General features: G+C 38.8%; 1 protein-coding gene across 5 annotated transcripts in view; it reads left to right on the top strand.

Moving 5' to 3' along the window:
• The window catches only part of DCLK2 (doublecortin like kinase 2), a 94,418-nt gene that overhangs the window by 29,810 nt on the left and 40,386 nt on the right, over positions 1-24,222 (top strand). For 3 of the 5 annotated variants that reach the window (XR_004406695.2, XM_032990023.2, XM_032990042.2), the window contains exons 3-5: positions 15,010-15,112; positions 17,012-17,113; positions 18,438-18,488. Coding sequence is in view for 3 of the 5 variants with exons in the window: in XM_032990023.2 (XP_032845914.1) it covers positions 15,010-15,112; positions 17,012-17,113; positions 18,438-18,488 (256 nt within the window). In the remaining 2 variants the exon portion in view is untranslated. The remainder of the gene's footprint in view (positions 1-15,009; positions 15,113-17,011; positions 17,114-18,437; positions 18,489-24,222) is intronic. The other 2 variants (XR_004406696.2, XM_032990033.2) reach the window with 1 other exon arrangement.

The raw sequence follows: 24,222 nt of genomic DNA, 5'->3' as shown, positions 1-24,222 counted from the left end.
TTCTTGTGGTCTAAGGAAGAAGAGAATGACAAAAATTCAGGAGTTTCTGTTTATGCCGCAAGATACCTACAAAATATTAGTCAAATAAGATTTTTTTTTTTTTTTCAATCTGTTTGTTCAGGATCAGAGAGCTAACTGTATATTAAGCTGTACATGCAATCGAAGTTAGCAGGAAGAAAAAAGACGAATCACACTATGTGCTGCTTAAATAAGGATGCTTCTCCAGACATTGCATACTTTTTGGAGATGGAACAAATAAAATCTTGACCTGACTGCAGAAAACTGGAGGAATGGGGTTGGTGCCATGTTGTTGTATGTGTAATCAGAAGTGTGTGACAATGACAGCCTGCTGCAGTGTTTGCTTCAAAGCCTATGTAATTCTGAACAGATCCGGTATGTGGTCCTGATGTGCTACTAAAGAGCACTCCCTGATGCTGCTGCTAGTTGCAAGGTATGCTTGTGGTATTTAAGAGACTGCACGTGTTCCTTTTATTCTACTGTATTGCAAGCAGAATCTAGTGTACTACGTGTATTTCTGTGCAGTTGCGTACCCAAATGCAGGCTGTGGAGCTTCTCTGTACTATAAACCTCCCTTCTGTGTGGAGCAGGGGTGGGTTTGTAATAAATTCCAGTTCTAGAAGGATCGCTTGATAGTGTACAGGTGCAATTGCAGCGTGGCTTTAAGTTGGCTCTGATATAAACAGCAGTGCACTGACAGCAGCCCAGGCCTCAGCTGCTGGTCTTGGTACCCATGATGCCAGACTGCCTTTTGCAGAGTTTTATGCTGAAGCATTGCTACTGTTAGTATTGAATATGGCTAGATTAAAGCTATACTGGATTTGTCTGCACAAGTTGGAGTCCATATTAGCAGAGTCAAATTTAGCAATTGTATGCAGATACTATCATCTCCAACCTCAACATTATTTTTATCTTACTACAGAATAAATTAAAAACCTATTGTAAATACACTTTTCAGTTCTTTATGCCATGATCCTCTGTCTGCTTAGTCTTGGTGAAGACATGGCTTTGTTTTTTAGGAAAGGGAGGAGGAAGGAATCTGAGAGTTTTTTTCTGTTTTGCAAATTAATCCTGATAATGGTAATGAAAAAAAACTGTAATCCAAAAATTCCCGAATTATTTGCATAGATAATTCCATCAACTGCAGCAATGGGTACATTTTGAGCCAGACTGAACATCGTGATACCATTCTCTTTAAACTGGATATGGAGCATAAAGCAAAGGCATCAGTGCTGCAGCTTAGGTTCAGCCAGACTGAGCTGGACCTTGATTAATTCCACTTGTTGGGAGCTGTGATGGGAACATCATGAGAGGTGCCAGAGTGTTGTTGCAGCTATAGTAGCTTCCAGTTCTGTGCAGAATAACCTGTTGGAGCTGCATTTGCTATTCTTAGTTGCCCCAGAATAGTCTAGGATCAGGAACACGGGGAGCATCCTCTGCATTGTTGGTGATCTCCGTGTCATTAGCTGTGTATGTATTACCGCTGGGAACTCTCATTTCTTCCCAGTCTTGTTGTAAAGTGTAACATAGTTTACATTTTTATCCATATTTGCAGTTTAAGTAATGTTTTTAAAAAAATCATCTTTCATCAAAGTTGAAAACAGGTATGATAGATACAAATGCTAAAGAAAACTAGTTAAATGGAAAAAACCCCCCACAGAATGATGATGTAATATTATTTATATGACAGAGTGGCACTAGCAGCCACAAAACTACCTCATAACTGCTGATATGTGATTAATGAGAAAAATATGATGGTGTCCATATATAACTCTTGTTTCCAGTTCCATAGCCTGGTCTTAGTTTTAGCTTGAAGCAGAGTGGGTTTTGGTGGTTGGTTGTGTATCTGTTTATTAATCCAGAAATAGGTGATCGGTGATTTCCAGACTGGCTAGCTTTGTACACAATATGACTAGGAATGTGAAGGGATTCTGCTTCTGCATTTATTGGTTTTCTGATTATAAGTAAAAGGAAAAAAAAAAAGTGATGAATGCAGTGAGAATAATGATGTCTGCTTAAGCATCTTGAAGACAAAAGTATGATGAAATGCTTGGCTTTTTTGAAAAAAACAAAACACCAGCAACTTGAAATTAACAGATGTATCCCAATTCACATTTCTCACTGTATTTAAATGGCTTTTAGGAATGTATTAATGCTTCTAGTGAACTCTGACTTTATTATGGGAAAAACACAAACTTGGGAGACTATCAGTTTAGCAGCAGTTATCTCAAGTAACATTTTTGAAAAACAGGTTAAACCAAACCACTGAAAAGATTTGGCTGGCCAAAATCTCAAGTTTATATAAATCTGAATTTAACATTGGTCCTGCCATTATGTAAATTAGCTTTTTGTAAGTCTAAAGTCAGAAGAGGTTTGTATTACGGGAATAAATATGGTTTTTATTTGCTCTTCAATGAGTGGTAGGAGTTTGGAAGAAAGTACTGATTCAAGTATTGCCAAATATAAGTGGTAGAAAGTGAAAAATTCTTTTAAAGTGCCAGCATTCCAGCATTGTTTTCTGAGGGTAGCAGAGTCTTCAGCGACTGGCCTTCAATGTTGAGTTTCACTGTGGTTGATGTTATGATTTGAAGATTGTGCTTACTCCATTTTACACTTCATAGTTCAGCATCTTATAGGAGGAGGCCTGGAATGTATTTTTAAAGTTTCTTAAAAAAAAAAAAAGATGGATTCGGTGGTTTGTAAATGGATCTTAAGTAACAATCTATATGATGTATTGTTTCTGTTCTCTGAAAATTTACTTTCAGATACCAGTAATGAATTCTGAACTAATTAATTAAAATTGATACAGAGGTCCACAAAACAAGGTATGTTACCAGATGCTTCCAATGTTCCGCAGTCTCTCTGATGTTCTGGCTCAGTAGAAAGTCATCCAGACCACTTTGGGTTTTTTTAATATTTAGTAGTTTACTGCTGAATTATGACCCTATATGCATCTTTTACACCTCCCAATTTACTCACACTTTACCTAAAAAGTAGGCATTTAATTAAAAAAAAATTACTGAATCACCTAAATCCTCTGCCTAACTCACCAAAGCCAAGTTCCAATCAGCTAATAGCAGTATAGCAATAAAAGTGTAATACAGTGGGATTTTAAAATAGGTTATCTAAAACAATTCACCCAAGCTTTATAGCAGATGCCACAAAAGTCAACTGATTGAGAAATGGGGCTTAGTGCTTCCCTTCTGTACTGTTCTGTGGCCTACACAGTTGGGGGGGTGAAGGCAGTGTGGGTTTTGTTCTGTGCTCTGGAGTGTGGGGGGGGCATTTTGCTATTTTCTGAAACTTGTGGATGTTTGTTTGAAGGAAGAACTGACATTTTCAGACATGAAGGAAGAAACCTGCGTGAGATTTTCGGGGTTTTTTTATTTTTAAGGAGAAACTCTTTGAGACGCCTTTTTTTCTGACAGGATTTCTGGTATAACAGCATTAATACATCTGTTCTTTTGTCAGTGCCTAAAAATATTACTTTTCCTCTGTAATCCATTTGTTGTCTGAACATGAAACCAAAGATGTTTCTACATCTTCAAATGTGTTTTACATATGTTTATCTGCTTAGTAAAGTAATTCAAAATAAGCAGCAACAGACTTAGAAATGCTATTGGTTGAATTTGTGAGCCAGTGGGATTGAATTGGATCTCTGAAAGCCAGTTACAAAGCACAGTTGCTGTTTCCTGTATTATTGCAGATTTCCTCACATTTCTGAGCATCTAATATTTTGATTAATCAGTTATATATTCATTGGTTTTATACTCGATGCCCCTAGCCCAGCATAACTGTTCCAGATGTTGCATACAAGTTTAACAGACCTCAATAGCTCATGACAGACAAAGTGGAGTAAGCATGGAAGCTGATTTACTGAGCACCAAATATATCATAGTATATATGGTAATATTTTTGTATTGAATTTCTGTTATTTCATCTGTGAAATGTCATTGTTTGAAATGACGGAGAGCACCCATAAGCTTAATTTTGTTTCTGTATTTCCAGTTTGCAATTAAGTGAGGAGGAAACTTCAAGAATCAAATGTCTTTGAAAGGTGTGTGTGCTGTTGAATGTATGGCAAGCAATTAACACTGCAAACCCTATAAGCTAATATTATTAAAATAGAACTGCAAGGTCAGTTGGAAGTGCAGTTGTACTGAAACAGACAGCATGCTGATAAAATTAAGTAACTTAAGTTTTGGTCATTTAACATTTTTAACCCTTAAAATACATGTGAGAAGCCCCCTTCTAGTCTGTAAGAGCTCAGTGGATGTTAGCAAGACTTCTTTTTATATGAAGTGGTATATATGAAGGGGACAGAACTGAGACACACACCAGAATTTATAGGATACCTAAACTTTTTTCCCTCCTATTGCAGTGCTCTGAGGAATAGCTTTGAATGAGTACAAGATTGAAACCCTAATACAATAATAGTTTATAGATAGCCTGGAAAACAGTAGATATTTATATCTCTATGTAACAAATTAATTTGCAGTGAGTCATGCATTTTGGCTAATAGAGTTACTTAATTTGATATTTTTTTTTTTAATAGAATTTGAACAGAAACCTGACTTTAGCAGCTACTACATGAACAATTCAAGCCATAGGAAAACCACAGAATCATAGAATGGTTTAGGTTGGAAGGGACCTTTAAAGGTCATCTAGTCAAACCACCCTGCAATGAGCAGGGACAGCTTCAACTAGATCGGGTTGCTCAGAGCCCTGTCCAACCTGGTCTTGAATGTTTCCTGGGATGAGGATTCTACCACCTCTCTGGTCAACCTGTTTCAGTATAAAACTGTAAAACTTCAATTTAAAGATTATAAATTAATGAAAAATTATTTGTACCCTTCATCAAAAGACCTTTCCAGGTTTATACTTTTTTTTTAATTCTTTCTGCACTGGTCACAAACATTGAGTTTGAATTTCTTATTTGTCTATGGAAAAATAGTTCTTATTTAAAGAACTGCTGCTTCTGTAACCTCTCCAGGAAACATTGTCTGCCCATGAACAATGGAAACCTTGGTTTGCTGTAGATTATCACTGCATGCCACAGCAACTCCTCTGATCTAAAGAATTAATGAAATGAAAGTACATTGAATATTTGGCCATATGATTTCATTTTTTAAAGTTCTCCACAGTATGCGAATGCCATGTTTTTCAAGTAGGGTCATTAGCTAATGAGCCAGCTATCTGTCCTTATATGTACACTTTTAATGTTCCTTCATAATTCAAGTAGTTTTTATTTTTAGATTAGCTACTCAGTGGTAAGATGGAGGGTTAGCTGTGTGAACTCAGGTGCTATTTTTGGTTGTGTATTAGGCTTTCCAGTTACACCACTGAAGGAAAGAATGTGTTATGCTGACTTGAGCTGCTGTGATTAATGCATCTATGGGCAAAGATATAATCCTTGTTTTGTAACTGAAAGTACTGTGGTTTTTTTTTTTTTCTTTTCAAACCAGATTACAGTCATATCATGAGCTGCATTTGTTAATTAACTGTTTCCAATTTCACTTATTCCGTGTTTAGTAAGGCTGTTGTTTCTTTGTGTAACTATTGAAATTGAGAAGCATGACATTCACTGTTTAATACACTAAAATAATTGACTGTTGTTGAAGTTGTGGGTAATACTGTGGGAAGGCTTGCTTAGGGGTGTTTTGTGTTAGATGAGTTGTACAGTGTGATTCAGAATGATTCAAAATTGCCAGAATATTAGTCCTTTTTAACTGTAATTATCCAATACCTAAATAGTGGCGCATAATCAGTGCAATACTTGCAGTATAATTTTGCAGAAAGAGATCAGTTTTATCCTTTGGAAAAACTGGTGAATGGACCTTGCCAGAAAGTCCCACAGTACTGGAAGGTTTTAAGAAATAGATACGTGTAGGAACTCACTTAACTTGTGCATATTTCTACAGTTTATTTTTCTTAGTGTCATTTCCATTGCAGTGAGGATGATCTATTTGAATTGCACCCAAGTGCAATCTTGCATTTTCATGTGTGTTTATTTTCTGAATTAAGCTTTGAGATGTTAAAAAATATATGCAAAAACCCTGTTTAAAATTTAAATAAAACTAAAATGTGATATATGCTCTATTCTGTCATCTGTTTCCAATGGCTGTATGAGTTGTGGTGACCTGACCAGTCTGTTTATACAGTCTTTCTGCATTGTCACACTGTATTAGGCGTTTCCTGGGCTTGCTGCCAGACTTTTGCTGTTTACAAGGCAGCAGGCAAAGATTTAACATTTCTGTTTTCTTTCTTACTCTTTAGATTCCCTGTGGGATGGAAGGGTTTGTCTCCTCCTTTTTCACTGCTGTTCCTCATCACTGAGTATCAGTGAAAGGAGGTTCATTTTCTAATGATGACAGTAATAATGTGATACAGCCATTGATTAAATAGCCATTTAGGAAGCTGGCCTAGAAAAATTATTCTCATTATAGGTTTTGTTTCAATATTTTTTTTTTCTGTTTTTCTAAATAGATAAAGAAGCTGCCTTTATCCAAGGCAGGCAAATTCAACATTTACAAATTTTTAAAAACAGAAAACTTAAGGTTTTTTCTCACTGTTTACTGAATTCAATAAACTCGAAGGAAAAGACAAAAGGGTGCCAGATGCCAAGCCTCAAATGGTAAATCAGACAATGTCTTGTGAAAGTTCTGACCTAGAAATCAGATTCATTATATAGTTTTATTGCAGTGTCCAGCAGAGCTGGGGAGGCCCTCAGACTTTTCACAAGCTGTGGTTGTGCATAGCTCCATGAATGTGAATAATTCCATTGACTGCAGCGGAACTGCTCTCAAGCCTACAGCTAACCAACTGCATGGGTTAAAAATGGACTTTGTAGAATGAGACCAAAAAACAGGTGAACTACTTGAATTAGCTATAGAGAGAAAGGACCATCAACATGTTTTCACAAACAGATTAACTGAGACTGTTAGAAAGATCTTAGAGCCTCTGAGTGACTTGCAAACAAACAAAACACCCCCACTTTTAAAAACTTTCTTCATTTTGTCAAGAAATATAGGAGATTAATATAAAGGAGAATCACAGTCTTTAAAAGCTGAAATAAATTTGCTGGTCAAGATGCACTGTCATCTAACAGAAGATTAGGTAATTAGTTTCTTGATTGTGTTACACAGTCGATACGTTTGCATTCTTTCTGCGTGATCTAATCTCTGTTACTGTAGTTCACATTTGAGTTGCAGACAAAATAATTGTGCATTTAAGCCTTAGAAATGAAGAGGTATTTGACCTAATTCTGATTATTTTTACAAAACAAAGGAGTTTTTTGGTGGTTTTTTGTTTGTTTTGTTTTGTTTTTTTTTTTTTTTGTACTGGTCTGCTAATGACCTCATGGAAGATGGCTGTCAGGGAAGTTACTATCATGCATTGCATAGCCCTCATAGCTACAGCCAGTAGGAAAGGTGTGTACAGTCAGTCAAGCTCATGGTTACATGTCCTTAAACTTTAGGACTCCCCAACCTACCCTGTAGCTGTTTCGGGCAGATCTGTTCAGTCTTAGTAGCATTTGAGCTCTTTCAAGCATTGTGGCAGACGTTAGTAGCTTGCTTACCCTTCTTTTGGTGCTGTGTTGTGTTTTTTAATTTGGGGTTTCCCAGAGAGTCTGTAGTAGAGCTGTCACAGAGAACATAAGCTGGTGAGGACCAGAAGTTTTTGCAAGTGTCAAGCATTTCTATGTACCAGCAGGAATCTTACTACTTGACCTGATTTTCCAGGTTTACTATGTATCTGACATAGCAGTGGTTTTTGTTGCTGTTCTTGTGTACAGTGTGGGTTTCCATATTTGCTGGCTCTTGAACAGTTTCTATTTTGCCTGCTTCCAGATCACTTAGCATCATTGCCTTCGGCTCTTGTCATTTCTACCAAATGAATAGGTTGTTAATTAATAAAAGAATACTGGCAATTACACTATTTTTTTTTTTTTTTTTTAAAAGAGCACATCAGGGGCTTGTTTTGACTTTTCTCAGTATTTCTACTTCCTGGGTATATTCTAGCTACCCATCTGGCTATTCTCTCACTGTTTACTGAAGAGAGGTCAGGAAACGTGACTCGGTTTAACCAGGCAAATAGCTGCCTGAAGCTAGTACTGAACCTCTTGTGCTGGTCTTCGTTTCAGTTGTGAAGGATATTGATGGCTTAGTAAGTAGTTAAGAATATTGGTTAAACTCATACACCCCCTTTCCCTTGGTCACGTTTTTCTTTGAAAGCGCAGAGATCAAGGGGAAGTTCTGAGGTAAGAAAATCTGTTAAAATCACAGTACTCAGTAGGAAAGGGTGGGAATGCCCTTTTCACCTTCCTTTTTGAGTTCCTGAGGCTGCCCAGAGGAAACAGTTCATTTTTGAAAGTTAAGTCTGCCCCTGTTGGTGATGGAACTGGAGTAGAAAACAGACAACTGACTTGTGTCTGCAGGAGTGCTTTCCTTGTGTTTTGCACTTTAGGACATGCATAAACCCTTGAACTGTAAGCCTGACAGCTTCAGAAACACTGCGAGAATTTTAATGATTTAAATCATGATCTTTGTATGACAGTGAAGAGGAAGTAGCAGCGCCAACTTTATTTGAAAAGGGGATACAAAAATGATGATTACAAATATGACCTGACTGGCAAAATAGACAAATATTTGACTTTTTCTTACTCAGAAGCAAAGGTTGATGCAAGGGGCAAAGGGCAAAGCATAGCTGTAATCTGTCCCAAAGTAGCATTTCCCAGCAGAAGTGTGGACACCCTTCACACTGAAGGTGGTAGCGGGGAGTTATATCTAGATTTGTCATGCTGACGTTTAAGAAATTATTCACTTTTTTTTTCAGCAATTAATGGAAAGAAAACCACGGCATTTTTTAAAGAATTTCAGTCTCATGCGTGTCACTACTGCTGAGCTGAAAACACATACACAAATCCAGCTGTAACTGTGCATGCCAGTTTCCCTAGTTTCTTCTTGCCTCTTATGTGCTTCCTTTACAAAATATTTAAACCATATCCTGTTTTCTTGAAGTCAGTAGATATAAATATTTCTTCCACTGATAAAACAAATAAAAATAATCTTGCATATCTTTTCCAGTTTCGATGTTTTCTATCTATTTTCAGCTGATGAAGAGAATTTGTCATCCAGGGAAGCTTTCCCCAGACAACAGGGTGTGGCTCTTCCCTGTTGCAGTTTAAAGTGAATCACCCATACTAAATAGAGCCAAATTATTTGTTTTTACAGCTCTTCCTTCTACATTTTAGAAGTAAGCATATTTGTAGAGCTGGAGTAAATACAATTTATCCAGTGAGTTCTTGGCTGGAGAGTGTTGCTCTGTAGTTACAGAACTCTATTTAGTGCTAAAGATTTGAGAGGAATTGAAATTTTTAGTAATTTTTCATGGTGTCAACCTCTCAATTTTTTTTTTTTTCAGTATTTTTTTTCCCCCTCTGGAGGCTGGAGGACAAATATCTTGTGGATAAAGGCTTATTTATATAATTCAATTTTTTTAATTGTAACTTCATCATAAAGGGCAGCTATTAAATATCTTGCATTCTGTCTATAAAGGATAAATCATTTTTTGTGTTTCTTCTGCTGGGAATGTATCTTCTGCTTCTTAGTTTCAGAGCTGGGAATAGGGGTTGGTGTAAATTACATTTCTAGGCCTCTGTGATGGTAGTGGGAAAGGGATTGCTGTATGGATCACAATTTGTATATTCTAGTTCAGCAGCCTGACCTGCCTGAAGATGTATTTCTTTGAAAAGAGCAGACTTCTTTGGTTATAATTATTTGTCAGAAATATAAACCTGTTTTAAAAGGTAAATATGATGGTTTTGTGTGACATTAAAACACTGCATTAGTAGACAGGAGGGGATCAGGAAATTGATTTTTCAAATAGATGTGTTTCTCTCCCTTCCCTTTCAACACCCTGTTTTCACTTGCATTGAATGCATTGAAATGACTTGCATTTTTGTGTTCCTGTGAGTTTGTGCTTCATTTTTTTCTGCTTCTACAGAAAAGCACATTTTTGTGCTTTCAGCTGTGTGATTCTGAAGTGGTTTTACCATTAATAGTCTTGCAAACTACTGTTAGTCATGCCACTTCTGTAATAACGCATATTTAGTAATATGTACCTCTGTTAGAAATGGCTTTGTGTTTTTCAAAAAACTTAATTCAGTGTCCCAAGATTTCCTTAAATGGGGGAGGGAGGGGAGTTTTATTGAGGAAAGACTGCATTCTTTTGTAACAAGGAATTCAAGTTTTAAATAACTAAATCATTGGATCATTGAGTCTCTTACATACTTGTTTGGGTTTCTTGCAATTGAAGCCAATTACAGTTTAATTCTTTTCCTGCTGCTGCTTGAATTATTGTCCTCTGATCTTTAGTCTAATGGGAGCAGCACAGCCTTTCTGAGCCCATCAGGAAGCAGCGATGCCCAGAGTCATTTGCACATCATCTCAGAAAGCTATGGCGGGAATACCAGTGAACAAATTCTCTCGAAACAAGCACACAATAATTTTGTGGGTGACCCTATTAAAAAAAGAAAAAATAATGTTGACCTCAAATTATATTTATTCTGAAATTTCTTGCACATTTTTGCTTTCCCCTATTCCTTTGTATTCCTGCTTGTAATTTTAAACTGTTAGAGGTATTTTTAAAGGACTGAGTACAAGTCCAATCCAGTCCCATCTAAATATGCACTACTCTGCTGTGGACAGAGACATATTTTGGACAAAAGCAGTACAACAAGACAACATAATAGGAGTCCGAGTTGTCAGAAGAGCACCAATAAGTCACTTTTTGTCCTAAATAATGGTAGGCAATGGAGTTACCAGCAGAACATAGGCAGTGCTTAGCTAGGAAAGGGTGTTGTACTTAGAAATAAATAGGGCTTAACACTTTTCAAACATGTTAATTGAAACATCCAGAGTTAACATTTTTCTAAAGTGTTCCTAAAGCAGCCTTTCAAAATATATTTCAAGAAAGAGAGAAACTCCTTTGGTTGTGAGTCTTTGTAATGTTGGCTATAGTGATAAACTCTAAACTTCCTTGTGCAGCTCTGAACATGCCTTCCATTTAAAAAATCAGATTTAAAATAGAATTATTTTTTTTCGTGTGGACAAATAAATCATGTTGATCTTGTTCTTTTAAAAGAGAATTATCTGTGGTAATGAAAGGCACAGATAAGAAAGAGATGTTCTGATTGAGCTTTACTGCAAGGCCACCAATGAAAAGCATGCATTCTAAGTACTTGTATAGAGCTTTTGTGGATATAAACATGGAAGTGGCCAGATCTGAATCTCAAAAATGACCTAGTGACTGTGATTTAAAAAAAATCTCTCCGCACTAATGAAAATCAGATCTCATTTTGGTGCTTAATGTCTTGAAGGTGTCTAAAGCTTTTCACATTTTCAATTTCATGCATAGCTCACAGCATCAGGACTAGCAAGAGAGTTGCTACTTGAATGAATGACTACATATTTGACTGATTTTGCAATGGTACACTTATATGTAGCTTTTCTAATACCATCTTCCTTTGAAAGGCATTTTATGAAATATTTTGAAGGACTGAACGGTTCTTTTATCACCAAATGCAGCAAAACAAAGAATGGGTAAAATATAGAAACTTAGTGGAAAGAGAATCAACATCTGTTGTACGCTACTTTGACACAAGAAATTTTGATCCCTAACTTACTGGAATGACAGACATGCAATTCATATGCACAAGTTCTACTGCTAATGAAACTCTATAAAAAAAACATCCAAACCACCAAGAACTGTTCAAAATTTGTTTTTAAATTTCTAAACTGATTCAATCCTGCTCAAAGCTATAAAAAAATTGCTATATGATATAAATATAGGTATTCTTTGGAGCGGAATTATGTGATTTGCCAGTTAAACCACGGTGGACCTGCAGCATTCAAAATCCCATGCAAATGATTTACTCATTTCAGCTTTCCTTTAATATTTTTTTGCACACTAAATGAGAAAAAAAATGTTATCATTAATTGCAGCATATACATTAATTTTCATTCTGTAGGGAATGAAGGCTGTTTATTTTAGCATCTGCTTGCACCTTGCGAGCTGCCCCTTTGACTTTTATTATGATAAAGACCTGGAAAAATAACCATTAGATTGTACCTTTAGGAAATCAGAAGATTTCTGTGAACTTGATTTTAAAAATACTTCCCTCATATTATGTGTTTATTTGAAATTGGTAAATTCTAGCAGATCTTTATTCCTTGTTGAATACACTTTTTCAATATTTTTTTTTCTTCTTGTAGATTTTATACGTAGCCAGTCTGGACTATTTGTAGGGAGAAGGAGGATTTGCAGTATTCACTGCTGGAATGTAGCAAGCAAATGCTTTCTCGTACTTGCATTTGCCTGACTTCCAGTTATAAGTGTAGTTTAGTATCTCTTACAGTAAGCTAAAGTCTGTCTTGGGCAGACTGACGGGCAGAAGTCACTGTGTGTGAGCAGACTGAGAGGCTGGCGTTGGCCTGAGCTCCAAATGGAGGTGTCGTTGCCTCACCTCCAGCAGTTGATCTGATCAGTTTGCTCCTCTCTCTTCTTGCCTGGAAAAACTACATACATGAACGTGTGGGAAAGCATCTATGGAAATGAATACCTTTCTTAAAGTTCTTTATTCCCCTCACCAATAGGCATTTACAAAAGATTTTAAGGTGCGTTTCTAAGGGTACTCTATCATCTTTTGTGCACAGATCTGACCCTTCCTTTGTAGAACTGCTCTACAGACAACAAAAGGGTGCTGCTGCATGCAGTTGCAGCCCTGTCTGTTTCCCAGTCTGACATAAGACCTGTCATTCTCTCCTCTCTTAATCTCTGCTCAGATGTTAGACTGGATGTGTTAAGGGGTGAGGGGGAGGCTTTGAATTAGAACAGAAAAATTAATTTTAGGCTTTGCTAAGCCACAGCATCTAATTCTAATCTGCTCAAAACAGCACTGCAAGGGCACTGGGGGCAGGAGTAGAGCAGTGATAGGTAGGCAGAACTTGTGGAAATGGCACCTGGTTTTGGGGGCCTTGAGTGCAAACTTGTGTCTCGCAGAACATATCTCTCTGTGTCCAGCAGCGCTACTGGGATAAGCATCCTGAAAACTTTCTCTCAGCTTTTCCTGTAGTCGTGTTGGTTGCTGGATTCCTAAAATCTGTGGAAATGGTAATGAGTCATCTTATTAGTAGAGTTATTAAGTAGAGAGGAACAAATCCCATGTTAGCAAAACTTCTCTTAAATTTGTGCAGCCTTCTGAATCCAGTTATTGCTGCCTCTTCAGTTAACTGAAAGCAGCGGTTTCGAGTACAGCTGAAAATGTTTCTCATCAACGAGAGCAGATCATCGTTGCAATGGTAAGACAACAATAAAAGGATTTTGCTGACGGCTCAAGTCCTTTGGCTGCCTATCACAGGGACACAAATGCTGGATCCTGCATGTGACACTGTACGGGCACCGGCTGTAACGCGGGGGGTAGCTGCCATGACGACTGCGCTGCTGGCCAGTGCCCTGTGCGGGTGTTCTTGCAGAGAGCGGAGGGTCATTGATATTCTGAGTGTTTCTCAGAATACTGCAGGCAGTAGGGACCCCTTCCTGCCAATGTTTACTGTTATCATAGTGGGTAAAATATGTAATCGGTGTTGACAGGTATCTGGGAAGGAAAAAAGCTAGTTTCCCTAAATGCAGTTTTTTGGTTTACCTCTTTAATTACATGGTTTTACCAAATGGTTCTACCTTTCTTAGCTTCTACACAGCTTTTATTCCCAGATTTCCTTTGGGTGTGCAGTGTTAAAAAGAATAGGGAAACAATTATACAGTAACATTTTAATCCATTTACATTTAAAAAATAGCTTGCTACCTGCAAACACTTTTTTTCCTTACAAGGGAGTTAGAATGAGTTCAGTAGAATTTCTTGTTGTGGCATTTTTGGCTTTAATTGTTTTTAGAGCAGACAGTTGCTCCTTCGCAAGATGACTTCTATTGACTTTTGAGGAGTGAGGTTTTTTCAAGGTCTTTGGTTTTATGTTTTTAAAGAATGTTTAAAACATTTTTCTCTCTGATATTGCCATCCTTCTTGAAATAAATTGTAACATCATTACTGGGACAATTAAGAATAGATACAGCTGCAAAGGGCATGGAAGAGACTCTATATTTCTTTTTTTCTTGAACATGGAATACCTTTTAATAAAAGGGGGAATTTTTTTTTTTTTAACAGGACATTGAAACATGGAAATTAAGTGCCTCAGACCATAAAAAAATAAATTTGTAGATGCAGTCATTTTAACTCAACAGAGCGGGGGGCCGCCCGGCTGTCTCCCCACAGGATACAGGGGGGTCTCTGCTCCGGCACACCTCCCCCCCACCTTTCTCCCTCTGTTCCTCCACTGACCTTGGTGTTCATGCAGCTGCAACAACTCCTCCTCACAAGTCCCACTGCCCGTCACCACGTCCCTTCTTAAATACATTATCGCAGAGGCACAGCCGATTGGCTCAATTTCCCAAACAGAAGTGGAGCTGGCTTGGAGCTGGGGGAGCTTCGAGAAGCTTCTCACAGGGGGCCGTCCCGATAGCCCCCTCCCCTGCCACCAAAATACTCCACCACTCACTCAACCCAGGACATTTTCCCGTAAGCAATTAATGTAAGAATACAAGAAGCTTTGATATTTGAGTGGTGTTTATAGCCGGTCTTATCAAAGTCATGAGCATGCATGTGTAGTTATTGGCAAAAATACCAGTGTTAAATGTAAGAGAAGGTGGTTTTGGAGGTAAGGGACAGTCATATTTTACATTCTTGACTCTGAGGTTTCCTACACTATTAGGAGAGCTGAAGTACTTGAGAACTGGAATGTTTCGGTCATTATAAAAGATCATGATATCACTGTGCAAAGGAAAAGACAAACTTATTAATTGTTGCTGACTAACTGAAGATTTAGTATTTGAGAGTACTGCATTTGTTCATTTTGCTTTGTGTATTTTGCTGTCAAGGTGACATGCTTGCAGGACTTCTTTGGAGATGATGATGTCTTCATTGCATGTGGGCCTGAGAAATACCGATATGCTCAGGATGACTTCGTGTTGGATCACAGCGGTAAGTCTGTACATCCTAAACCCACTGAAATAGTCAACCTCATTGAGAAATCTTCCTCCTAGGCCCCTCCACCCCCCTGTTCAATCTTCAAGAGTTGTGTGATTTAGTAAAATATACATGGGAATATATTTTCCAATGGGTTAAAAAGTTTTTCCAAACCATCATCTGGATTCAGTAAGTCTCTTAAAATGCGTTAACATGATCTATTTTCTTGGAAAACAGACACACACACACAATTTACATGAAAAACAGCATTGAATATTAAAAGGTTCAGTCATGGTTCTAATGGATCTAAAAATCTGTTTAAAATGTTCACTTTTGACATCTGTGACTATAAGATGATTTTCATATTGCTATCTTTATGAGATTTCTGAAAAATCACATATGTAACCACAGTCATTTCGGGTCTTTGAATTGTCCTGCTAGACAATTCACACATTCCAGTCTTGTCTGCCATAGACCAAGTGTTTTTTCTGTCTATATTGTAGGCAGATTCTACAGCTGTCACCCTGAATTTTTTTTTTTTTCTGAAAAAATTAATTTGTGGCAAAGTAAAACCTGCCCTGGCAAGACTCACCAGATTCTTTGAGGAGATCTTCAGGTTGTGAATAAGAGGGTTTTTTTTGCCTTGCTCGTGGGTAACTGAAAGCAAAAGCACCTCCTGTATTTTTACAAACACCATAATTGCTTTACAAAATCTTTTGTTACATCAAGAAGTATGGGTATATATCTAACCACTGGTCCGTACATTTGGATGGATGGATGATTCAGGGGGCTCCTATTCTGTTGTTATTGCCAGCATGCTACTTTTCCAGAACTGCCTGATTATGTTGATTCAGCTAGTGTGGAGGTAACAAGAAGGGTAGTTTTTTAACATAGTTTTAGACTAGCTAAGATATGATTTTATTCTTGTGCAGAATGGAAAAGCATGATTGTGTTAACTCACACTGCAAATCCCAGTCTGGACAAAATCAGATTTTAAGGCTGTAAATTTGCTTTTTCCCATTATACTGTGCACAGACTAATTTAACTAATATCTTTTCTGAGAACCCAATGATGGAGGGTTATTTTTCTCCCTTTGACTCTTCAGCTTTGGTGGTCCTTGATTCCTCTTGAAAGTCTTAATGGAGAAAAGCAAGTTAGGAACAAAGTGGAACATGACTTGACTGACAGGGCATGCAGCTCTACTTACTATTTTTGATAGTGATATGGCATCATAATGATGCCATTGACATTGTTGTGATGAATAACAGGGACAAAATTAGGAGGGAAATTTCTATGATTCCATTGGGAGTGATTTGCAGTGGATGCTAACTGTAGGAATTAAAATGTTTCCAAAATATCAATGCATGTATGCCTATTGATTCCTTTCCCATTTTAGGTTGTCCTTTATTTAATGACATATAGCTGATGGTAAATGGCAGTAATCTATTGTCTCAGCCTTTTGGAAACAATAGACATTTTTCACCTCTTTAAAAATTGGTCACCACATCAATTTCTTGCAAAAGAAGGTAAGTGGGGCTTGTTGTGCAGTTGCCCTGTATGAAGCTGCCATTGTAGAATGCAGGATTTACTGAATTATCAGAAGCACCTTAGCTGACTCTTTACCTTCAGCTCTGCATAGGTACAAACTTGAATTATAGTAATAATCCTGAGCTGGATTATTAAAGACATAAAGAAATATTACACGCAGAATGTTGCATACAGCATTTGAGTAGCTCAAATATGTTTGTATGGTATGTAGGTTAAAGTCCTGAGATGCTCCTATAAATGTTTCAGGCAGTTGGGCAAGCATGTTTATAAAATACTGATGTTTCTGGATAATAAACAGCAACAGTAGTGTTTGGAGGAAGTCTGTACATTGAACTGTTGTCAAAACTCTATCTGCTTGCTTTGTAGAATGCCGTGTTATGAAGTCTTCTTATTCCCGATCATCTGGCATGAGGCATACGGGGTCCAAAAGTCCAGGACCTTCACGTCGAAGCAAATCACCTGCTTCAGGTATTCCTTATAGAAAATAACTGAATACATAAAGTACATGTAAGTTAGAATTTGTTTAATGGGGTGAAAAACTGTTGGCTCTGTCTGAAATACAAGTGCCATGCTTTGTTTCCCGAGGGGAGAAAAATGGTTTTTTTGTTCATCTCATAAATTTAATAATATTTTTTAATAATAAAATTTGCATTTATTTTTGAATCCTGAGAAGAAATATGGTTTCTAGTTTTTAATTAACAGGCACAAAAAGCTTCAGTTTATGAACATTAGAATAATTTCTGCTAATTGTACACTTGAAATATGTTTTCAGCATGGCACTTGATTTTCTTGAAGACTATTAAGTATAGGATGGTTACGTGGTTAAATTCATGTTCATTGAACTAGAGCATACCCTTAAGTGTTTTGAATTTGAAAGGTTTTTCCTGTATAAGCCAAATATTGTTGGAAATACAGGATTTTGCTGGTTCAAGCAATTTTCGGAGATGTTCTGGAATGTTATTGCCCATTAATAGAGAAATTTTCTTTCTTCTTGTAATTTCAAAGAAGGGTTTACATTGTGTTTTTGCCAGCAGTTTGACGGAATGCCCTATGTTCCAACCATTGAGTCTTTTACACAAATAAACAGAAGGGAGAAACTTGTTTTTTTCCTTTTTTTACCTCTGCATTTATTTCCTAAATACAATAAAAATTAATTTTTTTCCCCTCAGACCTGGAGAAGTAGCCCTGAAAATAAACCAATGAATATGTAAATATTTGATGCTCTGTTTTGAATGTAACTGTACATGTAAGCTCCTTTGCGTGTATTCAAAACTACAACACGTTCCATATTCTCATTTCCATATCAATATTTGTTTTGCTTAATTGATGCTGGCTGAAGTAATTTTATGTCTTTGGGTTCTTTCAAAGTGGACTATTTATCACTTGTTTATAAAGGTTGAATATTTGACTGAAAAGCTTCAAAGAAGGATCACAATAACAACAAAGAAAAATGTAGCATGAAGGGCAGGTTTCACAACTGTTCTACAGTTTATGCAGTCCTGTTAACTCCAGTGAGATCACATGGGATATCTATCAAGAGTGAATTTTATGCTAAGTATTTAGAAAACAGTGCTGTCATTTCCTTGCTTATTTGTAGTTGGACTCCCCTTTGGTTAGATTAATTCGGAAAATTTATCCAAAGTGTCTGATATTCTTCTATTTACTTGCCATTTGTTCTCATGTAGTCTTTACTTATGCTTATTTACCCTTCTTCTTTTCATGCATGTTCAGAGCTGTTTAATAACTTCTTTCCTTAATGTCTTTCTCCTTTGTGTCAAATGTATGAGTACAGTAAAGAGGGGTGGCCACTACTCCAGTGCTTATTCTTCAGCAAAATCCCCAGGTGAGCCATTAATATTATGGCTGTATACTCACTAGTGTGTCTCCTCCCTCTCCATTTATCTATATTCTTTTTGCTGTATTTGTGAATATTTTTAAGCTTGAAACACGTGTTTTGCATTTGGTGAACCAGAGACATATAATGGGTGTAGGTTTTTTGTTGAATTAGATCGTTTGAGTGAAATAATATAAATGATGCTTTATAGTTGTTGGACATCTGCTAATGGTGATAAATTTGTAAATGTATAACTTGACTGCAGGTAGGTGAGCATTCTGAAGAGCAATATATTTGCATGTGTATTCTTAAGCATATTATAATAGAAAATTTCAGCTGGTGCAAAGATACAGGGTTGAGTTGCTGAAAAAAGTGGTGCAAAAACACGTGTCATATTCTTTAATTTTTATTTGCAGCTTCTTACCTTCCTTTGTTTTCTTGTGTTATTTCAGCCTAAGTTCTAAAACATGGAGAAACCTCTTTGAACCTTCAGTTCAAAGTGAAAGTATCTCTAAAACACGTAACGTGCATTTTGATTTGCACAGAAGTTGAGACTTTGGACCATACTAGAAGTTAACAATTTGAAAGGTATTCATAGGTTTTTCAGTTTTAAACATTCCAATATACTAGAGAATTCTAGCCTAATACATACTACTTAAAGAACAAAAGAGGAGATTTTTTTCTGTATATTTAGGCTGCTATACATGTTGAAAGAAACCTCAAAAGAACTTAGAAAATAGATTAAAAAGTTATATTTTACATATGCATGACATAATCAGCAGATCAATAGCTCGATTGATCAACAGATCAAAAATGAATACAAATTGCTTGTGTGTTTTTTTGAGTTAAAAAAGAAAAAGATACTGCTGTCTGAAATAGCTGTGTCATGGTTTAACCCCAGCCAGCAACTAAACACCACACAGCCCCGACCCCGCAGTGGGATGGGGGAAGTGAATTGGAAGGGTAAAAGTGAGAATAATTTAATAATTGAAATAAATTCTAATGGAAAGGAAAATAACAGAGAGAGAAAAATAAAACCCAAGAAGGACAAGTGATGCAAAGGAAAACAATTGCTCACCACAAACCGAACAATGCCCAGCCAGTCCCTGAGCACGGTCCTCCCACCAACCTTCCCCCTAATGTTATTGCTGAGCATGATGCCATATGATATGGAATATCCCCCTTTGGTCAGTTGGGGTCAGCTGTCCCAGCTCTGTCCCCTCCCAACTCCTTGTGCACCCCCAGCCTACTTGCCAGCAGGGCAGTGTGAGGAGCAGAAAAGGCCTTGACTCTGTAAGCACTGCTCAGCAATAACTAAAACATTCCTGTGTTATCAACACTGTTTCCAGCACAAATCCAAAACATAGCCCCATACTTGCTACTGTGAAGAAAATTAACTCTATCCCAGCCAAAACCAGCATTCTCTACCCCTATTATTCCATACCATTTATGTCATGCTCGGGTCTCACACTATCTAATACATTATCATTACCCAACCCCTCTCCCTTCCCATCCTTTGATATAATACACAGGTATCATTCACTTAGTCTGTGGACCACTCCTGTGAAATACCTGTTAAATGTCCACAAAATGTCCACCGAGTTCATTTAGTCCGTGACTTTGGACTCCATCTGTTATGGTGGTCACTCGGGACAGGAGAGCTGATGAGTTGCCTGGAGTTATTGGGCACCAAAGCCAGTTCAGGTCGTGTCACTGCTGCACTTGTGCTATTTTGTAAGATTTGTTCTCCATTGGTTCAGGGTGGTTCCTGATATGGTAATTCCTATAACATGCAACTCAAATCATGCATTACAACAACTTAAAGGTATATCCATTACTGTCTCCACCCCTGGTCCCTTTGGGACAGGTTATAGGGTTTAACATTGCAATGAACTCCTACCCTGGCTAGCAAGAAGGAGTTCCGGCTATAGTAATTCCCATAACATACAAATCACATAATGAATTATTGTTACCCAGGATTAAATTACCCTCAGGTACACATTGGACTCCCCCCTCCTTCTGCATTAGCCACCAAGTGCAGCCAGGTCCTTGAGCAAAAACAAACCCATGAATGGGTTTAGCCTTTCCTGAGGAAGGAATAACCTAGGTTATTTTTTCCAACCACCTCCTTATATATACTACAGGGACCTTATCTCCTTCCATAGTGAGCAGGGGTTTTGATTGGGCAGGGCCAGGACAACTGGCAGATCTTCTAGTGTTAACTAGCCAAGTGGCTTCTGCTAAATGTGTATCAGTTTTTGAATGTCACAGCACCCACTGCTCTCAGTTTAGCTATTAACAGTCCATTGTATCATTTAATTTCCCCAGAAGCTGGTGCATGGTAGGGGATATGATACACCCAGTCAGTGCCATGGTCCTTGGCCCAGGTGTTGAGGTGGTTTTTGGAAATTAGTACTGTTTGATTTATTCTTCCAGGGATGCCATGACACCATAAAACTTGCTTTTTAAGGTCTAAGATAGTATTCTGGGCAGTGACATGGGTCACAGGGCATGTTCCCAATCATCCAGTAGTTGCTTCCTCCATTGTAGGCATACGGTGCTTGCAATGGCATGTTCATGGTAGTATGATATAATCAATCTGCCAGGCTTCCCCATATTGATATTTCAGCCATTGTCCTCTATACTAAAAAGGCTTTAGATTCTTGGCTTGTTTGATTATGGAGCGTGTTTGATATTCATAGATGATCTCTGCAATGGCATCAATAGTCAAGTTTACCCATCCATCACAAGCTCATTTGATGATGCAACATAGCATCCCTTCCTAAATGGAATGCAACATAGCATCCCTTCTAAATGTCCTGATGTGTCATGAGTCCATCAAGCTATAGATAGCTCACCCTTATGTTCCCAGTCCAGATCCACTTCAATTCTAGCAGCCTGATCCACCTGATCATAGTTTCGATGTTAGTCAGTGACACAACTTGGGTATGTGAACATCTGTCTACGTAATGTGCTTTTACAACCTGGTTCTCTACCCGAGCAGCAATATCTTGCCATAATTCAGCAGCCCAGATGGGTTTACCTCTGCACTGCCAGTTGGTCTGTTTCCATTGCTGTAGCTACCCCCACAGAGCATTTGTCACCGTCCATGAGTCAGTATAAAGTTCTTGTTCAGCAACACCTAAAGCCAGCTGGATGGCTTTCACCTCTGCAAACTGACTCAAATCATCTTGTCCTTCAGCAGTTTCTACGATTTGTAGGACTCCACACAGTTGCTTTCCAGTTTTGATGTTTTCCCATAGTACAACAGGATCCATCTGTAAAAAGGGCATATTGCTTTTTATTTTCTGGTAATTCATTATACAGAGGGGCTTCTTCAGAATGAGTCACCTCCTCTGGCAACACTCTGAAGTTTTGGCCCTCTTCGAGGTCCATGATCACTTCCAGTATTATTGGGCCATTGAAGTTTCCCATCTGAGTGTGTTGTGTTGTTATCAATGCGACCCACTTACTCTATGTAGCATCACTTGCGTGATGTGTCGAGGGGACTCTCCCTTTGTACATTCAGCCAAGCACAGGCAATTGAGGTACCAACTACTTCTGAAGCCGTTCACATTCCTTCATATGCTGCTAATACCTCTTTTTCAGTTGGAGTTGACCTCGAGTCTCTGCAGGTGCTTTCTGCCAGAAGCTCCAGGTGGGGCCGTTATCCCTGGCTGAGGTGTAAAGCACATTTTTAACATCTTGTCCTGTCCAGACTGGCCCAAGTGCTACTGCATGAACTGTCTCCCATTTAATTTGTTCAAAGGCTTGCTGCTGCTTAAGGACCTGTTCAAAGTTGTTGTTCTTCTTCTGGGTCACTTGATAGAGAGGCCTTACAATCTAACTATAGCCTGGACTACGTATTCTCCAAAAGTCCACAGTACCTAAGAAATCTTGTGTTTCTTTTTTGTTAGTTGGTGGACACCTATCTGTTATTTTATTTATCAAATCCATTGGGATATGACAACACCTATCTTGCCATTTTATTCTTAAAAACTGGATTTCTTGTGCAAGTCTTTTGACCTCACTTTGTTTTATAGTAAAACCAGATTTTAAATGAATCTGGATTATTATTCTCTTTTTCTTCTAATTTTCCTGGATGGATGCTTTTTGGCTGTTGTTTTTCATTGCAGTTCCTGTATCTGAGCTTCTAGTCTCCAGGCAGGTTCACCATCCAACTTCCTTGTGTCCTCCCTCTGGTCATGGAGGAAGAACCACAGGGTTGCAAGTGGTATGTGCCACCAGTACCCTTTCCCTTGAAGAGAAAAGGGCTGACTCTTAATAGCTGAGGCCTTGGTTGGAGTGTGTGAGGAAGACCTATCTTTCTCAGCTTGCTTGGACATTGTTTGTGTCAATCTGTCCACAGCTGAGAAACAGGCCCACATGGAAGAAGCAAGATTATCTTTGTATTCTTGGAGCTGTGTCCTGGATTGAGTGAGTGGTGGAGTTTTTTGGTGGCAGGGGAGGGGGCTATAGGGGCGGCCCCCTGTGAGAAGTTTCTTGAAGCTCCCCCAGCTCCAAGTCAGCTCCACTTCTGTTTGGAAACCGAGCCAATCGGCTGCACCTCTGCGATAACGTATTTAAGAAGGGACATGGTGATGTGCAGTGGGACTTGTGAGGAGGAGTTGCTGCAGCTGCATGAACACCAAGGTCAGTGGAGGAACAGAGGAAGAAAGGAGGGGGGAGGTGTGCCGGAGCAGAGACCCTCCTGTATCCTGTGGTGAGACAGCAGGGTGGCCCCCCCGCCACCCATGGAGATCTACGGTGGAGCAGACACTGATTTATGGCCTGTGTTTTTCGCCTGGGTGATCGAGGTGCTGTGCCCGAAGAAGGCCAGGGTCTCATGGGAAAAGGCATCCCCGCTGCTGTAATTCAGCACTGGGAGGATTGCAGCATGCGGGGGAGTCCCACGCCGGAGCAGCTCGGGAAGGGCTGCAGCCGTGGGAGAGAATCCAGTCGGAGAAAGTTAGTGACCCACGACAAAGCAGTGTGGGGAACGCTGCGGCCCATGGGAGGGACTCATGTCAGAGAAAGTTTGTGGAGGAGTGGCTCCTGTGAGAGGGGGACCACGATGGAGCAGAGGGAAGAAGTTCCAGAATCTCCCCCCACTGAAGATGGAGAAAGTGGCAGCACTGACTGCACCCCCCATTCCCTGCCCCTGCGCCGCTGGGGGAGGAGGTATAGAGATCAGGAGCAGAGCTGAGCCCGGGAAGAAGGGAGGGGTGGGGGGAAGGTGTTCTCAAGATGTGGCAATGCTTCTCACTGTCCTACTCTATTATGTGTTGTTATTGTCTGTAATAAATGTATGGGGTTTTTTCTTCCCCTAACGAGTCTGCCTTTTGCTTGTGCCCATAAAGGGGGATTTTCTCCCCATCCCAGTCCTATCTCAAACTCCAAGCCTGGTTCTCTGTCCCTTCTTATTGCTGGAAGAGAAGGGAGAGAGATTGGCTGCGTGGTGGTTGGCTGCCGACCAGGCTCAAACGACAACAAGCTGTCTGGCCAGTTGGTGCCTCTGTGTCTGTCCAACTCACTGCCAGGGTGTGGGTTTATGACATCGGTGCATTTCATACAAACTTTTGCCACATGGACCACATGCACCAGGTTTCATCTGGATCTTCAGCTGCCTGAGCATCATCCAGGTTGTTGCAGATCACCTCCAACATGGCTAATGCCCTCAGAAACTGGATATCTCCCTCGATGTTGGTCCATTTTCTCCAGGAATTTGCAAGTTCTTCCTTGA

The sequence above is a fragment of the Tyto alba genome, unplaced genomic scaffold (assembly GCF_018691265.1).
Source record: "Tyto alba isolate M040663 unplaced genomic scaffold, T.alba_DEE_v4.0 Super-Scaffold_23, whole genome shotgun sequence".
Taxonomy (NCBI): domain Eukaryota; kingdom Metazoa; phylum Chordata; class Aves; order Strigiformes; family Tytonidae; genus Tyto; species Tyto alba.
Note: the sequence above shows the minus strand (reverse complement) of the source record. Positions and strands in the feature narration are given on the sequence as shown.